The sequence below is a fragment of the Seriola aureovittata genome, chromosome 1 (assembly GCF_021018895.1).
Source record: "Seriola aureovittata isolate HTS-2021-v1 ecotype China chromosome 1, ASM2101889v1, whole genome shotgun sequence".
NCBI lineage: Eukaryota > Metazoa > Chordata > Actinopteri > Carangiformes > Carangidae > Seriola > Seriola aureovittata.
In genome coordinates, this window is record NC_079364.1 from 32105797 (window position 1) to 32124997 (window position 19201).

The 19201-nt window shown below is 41.7% G+C and overlaps 1 protein-coding gene across 4 annotated transcripts in view; it reads left to right on the forward strand.

The window, feature by feature from the left end:
- The window catches only part of cemip (cell migration inducing hyaluronidase 1), a 188722-nt gene that overhangs the window by 149808 nt on the left and 19713 nt on the right, over window positions 1-19201 (forward strand). For all 4 annotated transcript variants that reach the window (XM_056377399.1, XM_056377392.1, XM_056377384.1 and 1 more), the window contains exons 13-18: window positions 194-403; window positions 1414-1619; window positions 8943-9012; window positions 12624-12752; window positions 16874-16959; window positions 18928-19059. In XM_056377399.1, coding sequence (XP_056233374.1) covers window positions 194-403; window positions 1414-1619; window positions 8943-9012; window positions 12624-12752; window positions 16874-16959; window positions 18928-19059 — 833 coding nt within the window. The remainder of the gene's footprint in view (window positions 1-193; window positions 404-1413; window positions 1620-8942; window positions 9013-12623; window positions 12753-16873; window positions 16960-18927; window positions 19060-19201) is intronic.

The following is a 19201-nucleotide window of genomic DNA, read 5'->3' on the forward strand; positions in this document are numbered from 1 at the left end:
ATTCCCTTCCCACATTATTCTTCCTCCTTTTATTTTGATATATTACCTTCACAAACACCTTCTGTTGAAACAGCCTTTAAATCATTGCATTTGTTTGTCTTTGCTGTGCCCAGTGATTACAGTGAGAGCTTTTGTTTGACACAACAACCTGATCTCCGTGCAGGAGTAACTGAAGTTTGTGTGTTGTCCCCAGGTGGAGCGGGGATTTAGGGCAGTTCATATATCTGGACTGGAGCTGCGGCACATGGGCCAGCAGACAATGGGACACTATCCCATCCATTTCCATATGAATGGAGATGTGGATGAGAGGGGAGGCTACGACCCCCCCACCTCTGTCAGAGATCTGTCCATCCACCACTCCTTCTCCCGCTGCATAACCATCCATGGCTCCAACGGACTGCTGGTCAGTTAAAGTTTTTTTTTTTTATCTCGTCTTTACTTGATGTATTTGCAAGGAACATAATTTAACAAGAAGTTATAGTATTACACTGTAGTATATGTAATAGTATATTATAGTATACTTTATATAGTGACATTTTGGGATATACAATTGTTTGATTTCATGCCGAGAGTTAGACAAGAGGATTGATTGCCCTCTCAGTTCTGTATCCAGCAGCGAGTTACTTTAGCACAAAGACTGGAAAAAATAGCCTCAGTCTGAAGGCAACACGAAGGCCTTGTTCAGACCTGTTCAGATCTGGTATTAACATCTTCTCTCGGATGATCTGATCACAAGTGGTCAGCTCTACGTTCAGGTGTGTGAACGCACCCAAGACGCATTGAGGACACATTTGAGATCTAGTCACTCAGACCACGTTCAGATATGGTCTGGACCACATGTGTCCATATTCTTTTAGCAGTGTGAACACAAATGTGTCCTTGGCCTCATTGAAGGACCAACCACTCTACTGACGTCCTCTGTCACAGTCAAACTAGTCCTGCCAGCTTCATAATGTACCAAAAATATATATTACTATTTCAAATGGATAAAACCTGCTTTCACTGTAGAGCTGCACCCAGCGCATTGATTTGCTCAACCACTCTGTGCCCCACTCTCTCTCTCTCTCTCACTCACACTGACATACACACAAGCACATTGACAAACCTTCGCTGGAATTAGGGCATTGTCTTAGAAAACAGTATCCAGCTCCATCTTTATATTAATGATGGAGTCTTCTTGCACAGTCGCTTTGCAAGAAGTCACTTAATATAACATGGAAGATAAAGCGGAGCCACCCATGTTAGATAATGGTGCATATCACAGAGGGCGGTGAGAAATGAGGAATTAGGTTTTGGAAAGTTGATACTTTCACAGCCAATTGTACTCTTTGCTGGGAGTTACTGTAATGTGACATCCTGTGACATCTTGTCAGCCCATAATCAGTATAATTCGACGTGTCTTCTCCCTCCCAGGTAAAAGACGTGGTAGGTTATGACATGCTGGGCCACTGCTTCTTCATGGAGGACGGTCCAGAAGAGAGGAACACGTTTGACCACTGTCTGGGTCTGATGGTGCGAGCGGGGACCCTGCTGCCTTCAGACCGAGACAGCAAAATGTGCCGTGATATCACTGAGGGAGCTTATCCAGGATATGTGGCCAACCCACGACAAGACTGCAGGTAAGACATATGACCTCCCATGGATCTGCCAGGTGGTCCCACAAGTTTCCAAAGATACTAAACATGTCAGGCTGAACCGTGGTAATGATGCATAAGAATATTTCCATTTGATGGAATGATTTACTAACTTACAATACTTATTTTTAGGAATGGTAGCTGTATATGGATTAAAAGCAGCTTCATTATAGTCATTCTTTTCATTTTTTTTATTAGTGGAGCAGTAATATATGGAACATTAATCCCCCGTAATGCACAATTTTCTGTTTAGAATTGAACAGAATTGTTTTTAGTGTGCTCGATACATTGCCTACACTGATAGTACCTGCGAACAATCACTAAGCTCGTGTGTGCTTATTTTTAGCCGTTCAGAGAGGTTATCTGCCTGGGAACAAGGATCCAGCACATAATCCCTAATAAGGATAAAGAACCTTGGTATTGTGATGTTGACAGGGACCGTTGTCTCCACGTAGAGAGAGCGTGTGGGTGAAGCAGCAATATCATGTTTCAGAGTTTGCAGTTTCATATTGCATGGAAATCTGTTGCTAACGATAATGTAGTTTGTGTTTCTCCTTTACACCTGATACAAAGACAATACATTCATTCAGTGTGAAGTTACATGTGAGAGCGTTGCAGAGTTTATTGTGTAGCCACTTCAACAACACGCCTCCACTACCACAGTGTTGATTAAAAATAGAAGCTTGTATTGTATAAATAAGAACATTTGTTCTGTCACAGACGCATGAGACTCACGACGTAAGAACAAGCTTCATCTCTCTAAACTTCGTCAAACACATTCGTTCCAATGCAATCCAATCCAGCTTTATTTATAAAGCACTTTAAAAAACAACCAGAAGGTACCAAAGTGCTGTACATGATAAAATTAGTTCTGTTATAACAAGGTCGTTTTCTCTCTGCCACAACATTTGTACGTCTGGCGACCGTATCATTTTTTGGGTTGTCTGTCCGTCCGTCCCATTCTCATGGCCGTGATATCTCAGTAACACCTTGACGGAACTTCTTCAAATTTGGCACAAACATTCACTCGGACTCAAGGATGAATTGATTAGATTTCTTCCATATAAAGCTATAAAATGAACAAAGATCCAGTCAGGAACAGTTTCACATGCAAACAGAGTAACTCTTCAAGGCTATAATTCTGTTTAGAGAGACTGACAAGAATGACAAAGACAATGAAATAAACAAAGTGATTTCCTCTAATGTCTTAAAGCTACAAGAAGACAAATAATTAGAAGTGCCAGAGTGGTCCTGTAGAGGAGAGACTCACACTGTGAAAGGGCAGAGGCTGAAAACACACCGGCAATAGCTAGAGCTCATTAGTTAAAGCTGTCCCTCTCTCTCTCTTTCTTAGACTCACACACACAAACTTTAGTGTGACTCTAGAGCCATTTTGTTACAATCTGTCTAAGTTTGTGAAGTTAAATTATGTGAGTGTTGCAGCACTTGTAATTATTTCCCATCCCTCTAAATGATAGATGGCATTTTCAATTATCCACCAACATTTTAAAGGTCAACAAATGATCAGTTTCACAACTTGTGATCACACATCAGCAGTGAAACAACAAACCAACAAACCAAATTAAAAAACTTTATTCTTAACTGTATAAATTCAAATGATGGATAAACAAGTCTACTACAACACCAACTAATGTGCTCACCAGATATGTTGATTAATAATGTGACTTTATTACACTGATAGAAAATATCCAGTTGCAGTTTTGTTCCCTACTTGCTGTTGCAGTTTAGTTGCATATAAATGTCATTTCTAGAGACGCTGAACTAACCTCCCGGAGTAAAGCACATCACACACGCTCTTACAGAATTCTATGAGAATAAAATCATAATATTTCAAGAAAAAAGTCATAAGATTACCAGATTAAAGTCATAATATTACAAAAATGTACAATTTTGAGAGAAAAAAAACACAATATTTAGGAATATTACAACAACCAATCAAACAGTTGAAAGGACAGTTAGTGGCAGCCTGAGCTGCTTCTGGCTAATTTTGTTCACAATCTTTCCAGTGTCCTGATGATATGATGATGATGATGATGATGATGATGATGATGATGATGATGATGATGAGGATGATGATGAGCCAAAAGATGAATTTTCTCCTTATTAGTGAAACCTCTGCTAAAGTACAACTTCACAAGATGCTCCACGTTAAATTAAATTAAACTTTATTCTTGTAATATTATGATTTTATTCTCAAAATTATGACTTTATTCTTGTAATTTCAGATGTGTTTTTCCTCAATGTGGCCCTGATACTCTAAGAGTGTTGAGCAATGCAGTCAACAAGTTAAACAGTAGTACCACCCCAAATCTCTGGGGCTGTGTATTTAAACCCTACATATAAACATGAGCTCACATCCAACCTAACTCATGTTGTAGATCTGTCCCACAAAGAGAGACTAATTGACCATGAGACAAACAGGCACGCGCTGTTAGTTATGGCTGTCTACCTCATCACTACCTTCACAGCTGGAAACAGGCAGTGAACTATCTCCAGTGGTAAATGACATGTGAGTGACCTGTGTGCAGGCAATACCTGAATAAGAGAACACAGACACCACAAAACACCTGGGTAACTGAACTGTAGTTTCCTCTCACAAGACAGTTACCTCTACAGTGACCCGAGGCGAGGAACTTCCTCTAGCATAACAAGTGGTGTCGCTGCTACTTTGGTTTCGAATGTACTATGTCACATTCTAGTCTCTGACCGGACCATGTCACAGGAAGCTCTAAACTGCTCAAATCCTGATTTTCATAACAAAATCACCAAACACATAAATCAAGGACAAAGACTGTGCAGTGATTTTGGCACGATCACTGACCGAAGCCTCTCACACGGACACTTTTACAGGAGCTCCGACCCGAGGATGAGACGTGACAGATCTGTTTTACCAGTCTGCACGGTGGCTAGCAGCTCACTCTCTCTTCACTGCATCTGTGTGTGCGCTCTGTAGCTGCATGTGATGACATCACTCCTGCAGTTGTGTGTTTCCTCAGTCCGAACAGAAAGACAAACTCCATTGGCGGTGGAGAAGAGGTCAATCTGCTTTTATTAGTGGATTTACTCGTGTTTAAAAAAAAAAACCTGCTTATACCTGATAATGCTGGTGGGAAAAAGGTCACAGAGAGGTGTTTCTTGTGCTCTTGGGCCAATACTGCTGAGTAGATAAGCTTTGTCCAAAAGTCACTAGATTTTTTTCGCTGCAAAGTCAGTTAATCTAGCGAGAGAGTTGCTAAGGTGGCAACACTTCTTGTTCACGCCATATTCATTTTGAAAGAGCAACAACCAATGCATGCGCAGCATTCGGCTGACCAATGATCGTAGTCCACGGCAGCATTTATAGGGCTGGTCCTGCTGTTGGGGCTCAGTCAAAAACATACATTGAAACTGTTCATTCTGGCTGCCATCATTCCTACTGGATCATTCTGGCCATCAAACGATCTCTAATGTGCCTCCAGTGTAAGTAATGGGAGGTAAAATCCATGCTGCTCCTTCTGCCAAAAATGTAGTTTATTCTGAAGTTACTGTGAGGCTTCAGCTGTCTGAGTAAATAAAACCAAGTCAGTATGTTACAGAAGTACAGTCTTTGTAGTACAAAAGTCTTTCTTTGTGTTTCACTGGGAAGCGTTTCCTTATTCAGCTTTTTTTTTTTTGTTAAAGGAGAAGAAATGAGGATTCTGTCTCCAACTCAATCACTTCACTTTGGAAGTGCATTAAAACAAGAATTTAGATCCAGTTAAAAAGTTGTAAAACTGCAGCCAACATGGCTCTCTCCACCATATGCACACACACACACACACACACATACACACACACACACACACACACACACACACCAGTAGGAAGCCTGGCAGAGAGGCATTATATTTAAAGCATAAAGATGCAGCCCAGAATATAAAGCAGTTTAATCCAGGTCACGTGACTTTTTATCTCAGCACACTGCCTGTGCCTTCAGCTGCGCAGCACAAAGGCCAAGGTTAGGGATACACTGGCTTTCACTGATATGGAGTCATCCACCTGCTCTCCAACATGAGGATACTGGAGGGATTTGCTGTTTTTAACGTCATCTTGTTTCTGCTCCTTTCCTTTCATTTGTTCTCTTTTCCTTTCCTCTTTCCTTTCCTGATTTATCCAGTTCTAGCAGCAGGGTTACACCCTGTAATGCACTGTACTGCTAATGAGGATTTTTGTCCAATTTGTCTGGATAATTGTATTCAGTAATGATTTCCACATCCCAGTGTATTTATTACCGTGGTTCAAAAATTCCAATTTAATCAAACAAGATTATGCTAACAATGTTCCCAAGTGTAAGATTTATGATGATTAATTTCCAGTCAGCTTTGTGCACTCCCTGGTGGCTTCTTCTGTCTCTTAAGTTGTGTGTGCATGTGTGTGTGTGTGGGTTGGTGCGTTATCCATCCAAGCCATCTCACGAAATGGAAAGACATGGCAGTTGGTTGCGCAAGCGTCAGTTCCTTTGGTGAAGAAGGCACACATGTATGGAACACAAATTCATCCAAAATGTCTAGTTTGAGGTCCGTGTTAAGACGTCATATTTTCACGTCTTAAGACAACATGACAGTTTTTTCACTTCGTGACTCATCAAGTATCAAGGCAAGTACCTGAAAGTCTTTGGTGATCCCCAGGCTTTTTCTCTAGCACCACCATGACGTTTACTTTTGGTTTTTATCTTGACGGGTTACCGTGAACTTTGGTACAGACATTCATTGTCCCGTGAGGACGATTTGTAATCACTGTGATCCCATGAACTTTCATATAGCGCCATCATCTGGTCCAGATGTTCTTTTTTCTGGGTATACTCCTCTGCCCTGTGCACTGTCGGCGTGCCAAGCACACTTGGAAGTGGAGATCAGGAAGAATACCTCATCATACATTATAGGTGGGCGTGCTGGAGGCTGTGACAACTGTGGCATGAATCATCACATTCACCACTTTCATTCCTTTAAACCCAGAACTCTCCCTGTCATGATGCTCTGACAGCTTTCTCAGAGGAAGCTTATTGTTGTCTGGAATGTTAACACATGAATACAGCAGCTGAAACACACTGCCAGGAGCCGCTGATGTGTCTTTTAAGTTGAATTCCATTTTAAATTCACTTTGAACATCTTTAAGAAATTATGATCATCATGTTTCGTGTCCACCACAGTGGCGTATGTACAGCCAAGAGAAAATGAATGATGTTTCTTTATTTCTGAAAATATTTTAATGTTTTATTCAGTCAGATTTGCCTCTTTTAAATGGAAACACTGATTGTTGATAATCTGCTAATAATAAAGAAATAGTTTCATCTTCATATTACGTCAAACATGATCCTAGTATGATCCACAAAGAATTTCAAAATCATTTTTGTAAATACTACTTTAAAACCTGAACCATGTCTATCACGCTGGTGAGCGTAGCGACATGTTTACCTGGACTGTAATTCAAAATGTGGAGCTCCAGGTGTCACGTTGGCCATCCTCATTAAAAAAGAGAATGATTGATTTATTGAGCATTGCCCCAGTGTTTTGTGAGCTGTGGGGGAGTTAGTGTTAGTCTGCAGTGGAAGTAAAAAAAAAAATTCCACCGCAAACATCAGTTTTTCAGCGAGGACCCTGGACAAGAGACGGAATGAACACACACAACATCTGTCTATGAGCACCAGACCAAAACTGCTCAAAGCAACCACTGGGAAGAGGTCAAAGGTCAGGAGTGGACAGTCAGAGAAAGAGAGGGGTTAGCATCTACCCCCATATACAGCCACCTGTTATCACGTGACCTGACGACTGAGCAAACTGTTTCCTCAGTCGTCTCAGATGTTTTCTGCTGAGATCATTTAGTGACAGAGAACATGAGACAAGAGAGTGATGCAACAATCTGTTACTTCTCATACAACATTAGTTTGCTGTCTCCCACAGTTGGCTTCTTTTCTTTTTTATCTTGATTGACAGCAGGTCTACTGTATTATTTATCACGTGGACTATAGTTGTTGTTATTATTATTATTATCTGTTAATCTGGTCAAAGGAGTTTTAACATCAGATTTCCTCACATATAGCTCTTTCCGATAAACACACTCTTGCGTTTCCATAAGTGTCTTCTCTTCAGCCAATATTCAAAAACACTCATTTCCCTCTGTTATCTTAAATACCCCACTAAACAGAAAAACTGTGGCAATGCATAATTTTGCCCCCGTGATGGTAAATTGCAACAGGTTTAGTAAACAGTGTCCTGTAGCTCTTTGCTTTAGCCACCAGCTGTGTCGCTGTGTGGTGTAAGATCGGGCCTTTGCCATTTACCATTCAGAAGCGAAGGAGGAAGGAAACATGCGCTGTGGGCGGGAGGCGTTAATGGGAACGAATGGGAGAGTGTGAAAGAGAGCTCAACATAGAGATTACAGACAATGATGGGAACGATGCCTGGGAAAGCGTCAGTAACAGAGTGAAAGCAATTCAACTCATAATGTATATTTATTATTGAATATTCATCCCCCTCCCAACGCCATAAGTTTACTATGGACTCGTCCCCACAATGTTCAAATGCAAAATAGAGATAGGCATTCTCAGCCATTGCCTGTGGTAAATAAAATTCTATCTGTCGCTGCAGGGTGTGAACCACTATGTAAGTAACTTGGGAAATCAAACGCCTCTGTTACTGATAAATATAAAAGGAAACTCTAGAGAACAAATAAAGTTCCATTCAAAACATATTGGCATGAGTTCGTACTAAAAAAGTCTTTTATGTCAGATATTGGTTTGGATGGTTATTTTGATTGGAGGGTTTGTGCAGTACAGACCTGAGCGACGCCTGTCTATGAGCTTTTTATTATTTTTACTTTTATTTTCATGTAGATCCTGAGTCTCTCACCTGTTTGAATGTGAATGAGTCTGTGAGCCCAGATGTTCTGTTTTGTTTTGCTCCTTTTATTTTTATTTCTGTCGTTGTTAATGTGTGTTGCTTCGATGCAATCACAATGTTTTTTGAAAAATCAATCAACATATTAAAAAAAGAAAAAGAAGTGGTGAGTGTAACGGACATTGCAGAAAAGAAAAGCTTTGAGTTAAGATTATCTTTGTCAAACTGCTATTCACAAAGCCAAGAAGGAAGTTCTGTGTTAACTCTCACCTACACCTTTTCAACACAGTTCAACACAGCTGTCTTAACTAACTCCCTCAGTTACTGTTGCTGTCTTTATTTACCACTACATCACTCGTTCAAACTATATGTGTGCGAGCCAATAAACAAGCTTTCCCCTCTTCCTTCTTTCCAACACCCCCCCTCTCTATAGCGCGACTTCAACTTTCTGGATCGCCAACCCCAATAACAACCTCATCAACTGCGCTGCTGCAGGCTCAGAGGTGAGTTTCTCACTCCAGCTTCCCCCTCTCTCCCCCTTCTACTCATCCCCCACCCCACCCCACCCTCCTCCATGTCTCTCCAGGTGGAGGTCTCATTACCACGTTGCCAGGTCAGATTAATGGCTGTATACTCCTATTAACTTCAGAATCAAGCAGACAACAGACAGAAGCACCGGCGCACTTTCACTATGATAGAGTGCCAATTATGATCATGCCTCTGGGATTTCACGAGGATATGTCGGGCGGAATAGAATCTCATTTATCCTCGCCAGTGTAATAACTTTTCTCATTTGCATACCTGCGAAGAACAACACTGAAACAGACAGGCTGACACGCAGAGTGGCTGTGGTTATGCATGTGGACGTGTGCACGTTTTTATTTTATGAACAAATAGGCCTCTACATGAATCTGTGGATGTGCACGGTTCTTTATTGTTCGACATTTTTACTAATTAAAAAAACCTGTGTCTTGACAACCTGTTTCTGTATGTACAGTTGAATACAAACGTTCATCCTCTGGGAACATTCCTCATTGTTTTTTGAAGTAAATACATACGACGCCGCTGCAGCAAACTAACGGTACAAAATGAGCCTTTGTTCAAATGTTAATGCGCTGTTACTCTTTGTTTCATGAGGGGAAAATGATTCTTTGTGGTAGCTCAGCCAGTTCAAGATCCACCCACAGATTGTCAGTGATGTTCAGTCAGAGGTCTGTGTGTGTCTGTGTGAGTCTGTGTGTGTCTGTGTGTGTCTGTGTGAGTCTGTGTGTGTCTGTGTGTGTCTGTGTGAGTCTGTGTGTGTCTGTGTGTGTCTGTGAGTGTCTGTATGTGTCTGTGTGTGTCTGTGTGTGTCTGTGTGAGTCTGTGTGAGTCTGTGTGAGTCTGTGTGTGTCTGTGTGAGTCTGTGTGTGTCTGTGTGAGTCTGTGTGTGTCTGTGTGTGTCTGTGTGAGTCTGTGTGTGTCTGTGTGAGTCTGTGTGTGTCTGTGTGAGTCTGTGTGTGTCTGTGTGAGTCTGTGTGTGTCTGTGTGTGTCTGTGTGAGTCTGTGTGTGTCTGTGTGAGTCTGTGTGTGTCTGTGTGAGTCTGTGTGTGTCTGTGAGTGTCTGTATGTGTCTGTGTGTGTCTGTGTGTGTCTGTGTGAGTCTGTGTGAGTCTGTGTGAGTCTGTGTGTGTCTGTTTGAGTCTGTGTGTGTCTGTGTGTGTCTGTGTGTGTCTGTGTGAGTCTGTGTGAGTCTGTGTGTGTCTGTGTGAGTCTGTGTGTGTCTGTGTGTGTCTGTGTGAGTCTGTGTGTGTCTGTGTGAGTCTGTGTGTGTCTGTGTGTGTCTGTGTGAGTCTGTGTGTGTCTGTGTGAGTCTGTGTGTGTCTGTGTGTGTGTCTGTGTGAGTCTGTGTGTGTCTGTGAGTGTCTGTGTGTGTCTGTGTGTGTCTGTGTGAGTCTGTGTGTGTCTGTGTGAGTCTGTATGTGTCTGTGTGAGTCTGTGTGTGAGTCTGTGTGTGTCTGTGTGTGTCTGTGTGTGTCTGTGTGTGTCTGTGTGTGTCTGTGTGAGTCTGTGTGAGTCTGTGTGAGTCTGTGTGTGTCTGTGTGTGTGTCTGTGTGAGTCTGTGTGTGTCTGTGTGAGACTGTGTGTGTCTGTGTGTGTCTGTGTGAGTCTGTGTGTGTCTGTGTGAGTCTGTGTGTGTCTGTTTGTGTCTGTGTGAGTCTGTGTGTGTCTGTGTGTGTCTGTGTGAGTCCGTGTGTGTCTGTGTGTGTCTGTGTGTGTCTGTGTGTGTCTGTGTGTGTCTGTGTGAGTCTGTGTGTGTCTGTGTGTGTCTGTGTGAGTCTGTTTGTGTCTGTGTGTGTCTGTGTGTGTCTGTGTGTGTCTGTGTGAGTCTGTGTGTGTCTGTGTGAGTCTGTGTGTGTCTGTGTGTGTCTGTGTTGTCTGTGTGTGTGTGTGTGTGAGTCTGTGTGTGTCTGTGTGTGTCTGTGTGAGTCTGTGTGTGTCTGTGTGTGTCTGTGTGTGTCTGTGTGAGTCTGTGTGTGTCTGTGTGAGTCTGTGTGAGTCATTCCAAAGCTGCAGCTTGTGTGTCTTGAGGTAGTTCATGGTGGATTTTGAGGTTTGCTTTGGATCTTTGGACGTTTGCAACTCTGTATATTCAGTGACTCTTCTCTCTGTGTTTCCTGTGTCACTGGCTGCCACACAGCCCCAAAGCAGAATATGTCCAACACACTTAATGAAGTCTGGAGACTTTAACTCAGGTCTCTCCAACCCTTTTTTTACTCTGAGAGCTACTTTGACAAAATAAAAGTTTCTGAGAGCTCTTCATGTCTGATATTACTGCTCACATTTATTCACATATCATAACTCAACACTCAAACTGATGTCTAAACCAAATGATAACAACAATAATAATAATAAGTTTAGCAGGTCAGACATATGGTGGAGTTAGAGAGGGAGGACAAACAATATGCTTCAGTATAAATAAGGACAGTTAGAAGGAGCAGATGCTGTATAGAGACACCCACACACACACACACACACACACACACACACACATGCGCATAACATAAAAGCAAGTCTATAAAAATGAGTTTTAAGAAGTGATTTAAAAGAAGTTACTGATTCTGCCTCTTGACCCGAGCATTTCAGGCTGCGTACAGGCTCGTATGGGGTTAATAACTCTGTAATGTCAGATCATTTAAAAAGTCATCAAACATCGACATCCAAAAACACCTGAATCAGAAAACATCAGACAACAATCTGAGTCATGATTCAGTCAGAACACAGACATGAAAACAACACTGCAAATAAACCTCCATAAATCTGATCAGAGATCAGAGAAGAAGAAGCTCCTCAGTCAGTGATCAGTGATAGTTGTCACTACATCAATGGTAGATAACAAACAGGAAGTTAAAATAGATCATTCAGTTACTTCATTTTCCAACGTGTAAACAAACGTGGGCTAAAAAAAAACAACAGGGCTCAAGTTGAAACCCACAGTTTAATTCACTGTATCCATGGCAACATGTTTCCTGTTACTTGAGAAAGTTTAGTTTATATCTGTTCTGTTATTAGAAGAGTTGCTATCACTGTATGTTGCCTACTGCAGATCTGATGTAAACAGACCTGACAGTAACTCGTTTGACTGATAACTGACAGATAATTATTAGGTGTTGAAGAGTGTGTGTGTGTGTGTGTGTGTGTGTGGGGGGGGGGGGGGGGGGGTGATTTAGTTCATTTGGAGCAGATTTACTGAGTGAAGTTGTGTTGTTTAAAGTTTGTACTAGGCATCCATGGTTTGTACAGACTGTATTGTCTGAGCCTTTGGGTGAGCTGCTCTAAAACAGGAGGTGAGCTGCTGGGAGCTCACGAACCACCTGTAGGAGACCGCTGCTACAAGTAGATGGGTGCCTAAACTTTTGCACATGGCACAATTACAGTTGATTTTTTTCAGGTTTTTTTCAGTTCATGAAATAAGAGTTCATTAACATTTGAACAAAGGCTCACTTTAATGTCTGCTTGCTGCAGTGGTTATTTACTTCTTTTCTCTTTAAAAATCAACAAAATAAATAAATGTATGTGTGTGTGTGTGTGTGTGTGTGTGTGTGTGTGTGTGTGTGTGTGTGTGATCTCTCAGGAAACAGGTTTCTGGTTCATCTTCCACCATGTGCCCACTGGCCCCTCAGAGGGTCTGTACTCCCCCGGACACACTGAACACAAACCTATGGGCCAGTTCACCAACAACAGAGCCCACTCCAACTACAGGGTGAGTGTGAGGGTGGATGTGTCAGTGTTCACACTACAATTACATATTAAATACACTGAACCATATTTTACAGCAGTGTTGCACTCAACTAAAGCATTTACAAAAGCATAAAACTCTTCATTTCATAGAACTTTATAAATTCATGACCACCTATGTGACGCACAAAACTAGAAATATACGTACACATTCTTTTAATGAGAATTATAAAGATGAGCATACACATGGTTCAGCTTTATAAATCTCACTCACCGAAAAATTGGGCGCAATATGAGCCTCATTTCCACCCCCACAATTGGCTAAGATGCGATAAGATAAAATAAGATAAGCCTTTATTGATCCCACACTGGGGAAATTAACTTAGTACAGAATAGGAAATGGGGTAGAAGAAAAAAAAAACATATAATAACAATAGTATAAGGTAGAAAAATAACACATCAACCATAAATAGGAAGATGTGTACATTATAAGTACTTGAAAGATGAGAAAGAATAACAATTTCACTGATTGTGAAACTGAGGTAAAGACATGCATTAGTTTACTTTAGTAAAAGTAAAAGAATTAACATTCTGTTAATAAATTGTGCACGCATGGTTTTTGTGTGTACGCATCTTTTATGCATCTGGCCCCAAGGTTGGTTGTTAAAAGATTAGAACTTTAGGTCTTTGAATGCGACATATTGTTTGTGTTGCTGAGATTTTACTCACTTGTTTCTATTCTCAGATCATGTTCTGATTTCTCCCACTCCACAAGTTTTACCAAGAACTAACTGGAAAATGACATTAATCTTTCCCAACACTGAACATGTTCCATTAAACTTCTCACACAGAGAATGACACTTACTGAAGTGATCAGTGGCTGCTTCCATTTCAGTACATCACACTGACCTAAAAATGTTGTTACTGGTTTATTCATGTTGTTTTTCCAAAGTGTCACCAGGGATTAAAATCAGCAGCAAATACAGCATATTAATACATTTCTAACTCATTATTTCCTGTTTTTGTTTTAAAGAAATCTGTAATTTATCATTATTTATTCTTAATACATTTTCTGAATAAAAACACTGCATCGCTAAGAGCTAAGCAAAGAGCACGACTCCACACTGTGACGCCTGCCACATGTGACCTGCCATGCTAAACAGAGAGGAAGAGCAGTAGGTGAATAGTGAGAATAACAAAATCGAGGACAGACAACAAAAACAGAGGAAAGCCGGAGGAGAGGGATGAGATGGAGAGGACGGGAGAGGTTTCAGAGGCGCCTGCGGCATTAAGCCCAGCACAGCTCAAGCAGGGAGAGATTTATGAGGCGTTGGTGGAGAGGAAGTGTTATTGTTATCGCCCTCTTTTCTCTGCCCCCAACGGTGATTTCTTTCTTTCCCATCTCAGTCTTTGCTTCTCTTCTTCGCTTTGAATTTGGATCATCCTAATAGGAGCATAACTCATGTCAGGCTGCCACCCCGGGACGTTAGTGAGAGGAAAGGTCATGTCAGGGCTGCAGGTTGGCAACACAGTGATTGTGTCTTTGTTTTGAAGTGACAGACTGACTGAGTGTGGCTTCCAGCGTTACTGCTCTTATTTTACTGTGATGAAAGTTGCGTCAAATGTTTCCATTTCCACTGGTTGTGGAATTTAAAGCTTTCAGTTAGGTATCCCTGTGTCACTAGACCTTAAAAGTTCTATAAAGCAATGTTTCTGATATTCAAAAGGTTCATGTTGGGGCGGCTGTGGCTCTGGAGGTAGAGCGGGTCGTCCGCTAATCAGAAGTCTGCATGTCAAAGTGTCCTTGGGCAAGATACTGAACTCCTTATTGCCTCTGATGGCTGTTCCAAAGTGGACACCACCTGCTCACCATGAAACACCGGAGAGCCGATGTAAACAGAGCAGCAGGTCAAGAGTTAGCAGACACCAAGCCAGAGCTCAAAGGAGAGAATACTGGACTGATATGGACCATACAGGATGTTACTGTGTTTTTCTGGATGTGAAAGCCGGTGATTGACCCTTTGCTAAGCCATACCCAATTATTACTGTTGTCAAGTGTACAAGTCCCAGACAATAGGATCAGGACAGATCAATTCATTTAGCAAAGTCATCACAAACATCCCTAAATCCATTAACCAGCAGGACAGAGCCACAATCAGGACCCTCAGATCTGACCCAGGTCTGGTAACACCAGCTTCAGTCCTGAACTAGACCTTTTCTAACTAACTTTTTATAACTTTTCCTAACGTATATGACCCCACATACAAAGTAGTTAGTTAATGATACTAACACGTGGCTTTGGAAGTAGTGGTAGGTTGCCACTGTAGGTTACTAATGTAGCCAGGCATGGAAAACTTATAGTGCAGACAGACAAACACTGTATAATCAGTTCCTTTTACTTTCGCTCTTGTGTTTTTGTCTTTGGAGAGGTGAAAAAAAAACACAGCACAATCTGAAGTGTTGTTCTCAATAGAGCTTGTTGTCAGTGTTGGCTGATCTCAGCCTGAAGAACTGTGGTCAAGAATAACTTAAAGCAGCTTTAAACTATTACACACTCACCCTCAGCTCCTTGTATTACATTATTAAACAAATTCCCATTTTACAACTACCCACTTACATTTGAATACTAGAGCCAAACGTCGGCAGGTCAGGGTTAAATAGCAGCTTCATTAAACCAACCATAAACACCGTCAGGGCCACACAGTTGTGCAGAATATTCATTAAGACTGATGATATAAACGAGAGCAGCTGCATCTGATTTCATCTGTGTGCACTGCTGCTAATTAAGACCTGATCCCCGGCTGTTCAACATGAGCCTGGAAAGAACCACATAAGAGTAGTGTAAGTCCTCTGCTACCGAGCCCGACGTGTTTCACAACAACACTCACGGTCTTCCTGCACGCAAGCAGGAAATAATGGTTTCAGCTCCACTAAAGCAGAGCAGGTTCAGTGAGAAGCCTGCAGAGCGTTTTCATATTCTTTTCATATTCATTTCAAATACAGACAAGAGTTAGATACAGACCTTCAAACTTCTGGGTGCACACATCTCCCAGGATCTCACATGGGCCCTAAACGTTACTGCTCTGGTGAAGAAAGCACAGAAGCGGCAGTGTTTTCTCAGGACACTGAAAAGAGGCAACGTGTCCCAGCAGCTGCTTCTGTCCCTGTATGGCTGCATCATTGGACGTCTTCTCACCTGTGGCTCGCTGCTGTGGTTTCCCCTCTGGCACAACAAATCACTGGCACTCAGTTATCATCACTAGAGGTTCACAGTACCCGCTCTCTTTGTCAGGCCACAAACATCACAAGAGACTCATCTCACCCAGGTCACCACCTTTTCACCCTGCTGCCCTCTGGGTGCTTAAAAACACGCATTTCCAGATTCCTGACGAGTTTTTATCCATTAGAGGCTAAACTGCTGACAATCAGGCTAATAACAAGTACATAACCAAGCAGTATCCTGTACACGTGCAATAATACCCTGAACCTGAGCAATATTATCTGTGTAATTTACCTATGTGCAATATAACTGAACACATACTTATTCTCCTTTTATAGCTCTGTTTTTATGGCATTTATTGTTTCTTGTATATTATTTATACAAACTGTAATGTGTCCACTTGTCTGTAGTTTATGTTACTGTATGTACCACTGGAGACATTTTTTTTTTTTTTTGTACACTTTGCAATGACAATAAAGGCATTGAATACAAGCGTAGGATCGTATCAGCAGCATGGTACCGGACCATTGTCACCATGGTTACAATAATAAACACATGCTTAGGTTATGGAACAGTCATGGACAAAAGTAACTGAGTTAAGTTGACTCATCCATCCAACCCAAACTGGTCCTGATGCACACTTTAGTGATCTTTATACTGCATCCCCTGAGCTCGCTTGCCCCCGTCGTAATGCTGCAGCCACCAGGAGTCACCTAACAACAAAACACAAGTGTTATTGCTGCTTGACCTGTAGGGTCGTTTCTTACAGAACAATAGTGTCCTACAAGTCCTTGCTAATGGACAATAACAACCATTATATTGTGTATTAGGAACAATGTTAACAATTAGTCTTTACTATTGCAACTATTTACCATTATTCTTTATTTTTTGTGTTTAACACATAGATGATCTTCTTTCTGTTCCAGGCTGGGATGATCCTTGATAATGGAGTAAAGACCACCAAGGCTAACGACAAGGACAAAAGACCCTTCTTGTCTCTGATTGGAGCCAGGTCAGACTCCTGAGTGGTGTTTGCTATAATATTACAGCAGTAAAAGTACAAAAGTAGAATAAAAGCATTTGACTCGACACACCCGACACACCACTCCCTCTTCAGCATCGTGTCTTTCTCACAAAGCTTTCATACCTCACCTCACCTGAAAACAGGATGCTGTTATTTTCTGCTAAGAGTATATGAATAGCTATCTATTAAAGCTACAACATCAAGATTTTTATCATATAAACCTAATTTATGAAGCCAGCAGCAATTTTTCAACAGCCATTTAGTGTATTTACAGCCTGTAGTTTAACTCCAACAAAACCAAGAAGCTGATTGTTTAGAGCTGAAGTGGAGCATGTGAACAGTTTCAGGTTCCTAGGAATCAAGCTCACAGAGAAGCTGTCATGTTCATCACACATCTCCACTTGTTTCTTAAAGACCCTCTGATGAAAATCCAGTGTTTCACCTTGTTAACATCCATATGATGTTTTTATATAACACAAGACATATGATGAGAGAAATAATCATCAACTCCATGACTGAGTGTTTCCACCTTGAACTGCACTGAACCAATGACAGTCTCATAAACACAGATTCAGACAGCCAGGGTTTCATACGTCACAAACCTAAGGAACCAATCTCGTCAACTGGTGGGGATGGGGGGCGGGGCTAAATAAACCTCAAGCCTTGTCAGTACAGAGAGGGAGACTTAGCATTAGCACAACCACTAACACTGTGTCAGCCACTGCCAGTTACAAGCTAACAAACAACATAAACAAATAAAAGATGCTAACTACGCTAAGTGTTCTGATCCGTCTGCTAGTCTCTGGTTCTGGTCTCAGACTCCTCATCTGAGTCTGGGTCTGACTGAGGCTCAAACATGTGGCTGAGTCTCTCTGATGTTTCCTCCTTTCACCATCTTGATGCTCTCTGCTCTTTCACCTGTCCACCTGGAGACAGCAGGTGGTGGGCGGGGCTAAAGGCCTGATCCACATTTCTCAGTCAGGATGTAAGAGGAGATGAGATTTTCAATGTGTGAAAACTATGTTAAACAAAATAGTAATCGTAGCAGAGGATTTTGAAGAGTTAAAACATTACTTTTAGGAACTTTAAGGAAACTGAAGGAGGAGCAATAGAAAGCACACACTGGAGAAGGCAGGAGATGTCAGGACAGGAAGGTTCTGCAGCAGGTGATTAAAACCACCCAGAACATCATCAGTACCCATCTACGGAGCATGAGTGATATCAATGAGGTGAAGTGAGGTGAGGTGAGGTGAGGTGAGGTGAGGTGAGGTGAGGTGAGGTGAGGTGAGGTGAGGCGAGATGTCTGCACGGAGCCCAAAAAAGACAAAACCCACTCAGCCACAGCCTGTTCATCCTGCTGCTGTCTGACAGGTGATGCTGAAGTATCCTCAGCTGTACCACCAGACTTTTCCAGTTTCTTTCCTCAGACTGAGACTCCTGAAATCATCCTCCAAGAGTTTTATTTTAATTACTCCATGATTTATTCATTCCTTTTGTTTTTTGTGAGCAGCATAAAGCGACCACATCTGTAATTTCGTTACACAATCTTGTGTTGCATAACGATAATTAAATTGAATCTTAAATCTTGAAGCATTAAAAACAAAAAACTGGGCTAGCGAACTGGACTGTAAAGGGCGAGATCAGTTCCCAAAACCATGACAACTCTCAGGAGGAAAGATTACTGGGGCTGGACCTAAGTCCTGAACCAGACTTAAGTATTACAGTGCTGAGTCACGTATCAGAAACAATTCATGCGCATACAGAACATGATGTGGAGTAGAGGAGCTTGAATTTCATACATTGAATCATATGTTTAGTATAACTGTGTTAGACGACATTGTACTACTCCGTAACCTTGGATACAAAAGCATAACTTAATATCATGAAATGCAAACACTCAAACTTTCTCAACTCTGTGTACGTCTGTGTTGCTGCGGGCGCTGTGGATTTCTTTAGGTATGGCCCCCACCAGGATGCTGACCCCTTCAAACCCAGAGTCCCGGCTCTCATCCACCACTTTGTGGCCTATAAGAACCAGGACCACGGAGCCTGGCTGAGAGGAGGGGATGTGTGGCTGGATGACTGCCAGTGAGTAGTGCTGCAAAACAGGAAATACTTATATCAAGCAAATGAGTGAATATACACTCACTGAGCACTTTCTTAGGAACACCTGTATGCTTGCTTATTCTGCTTATATCAGCCAATCATGTGGCAGCAGTGCAATGAATAG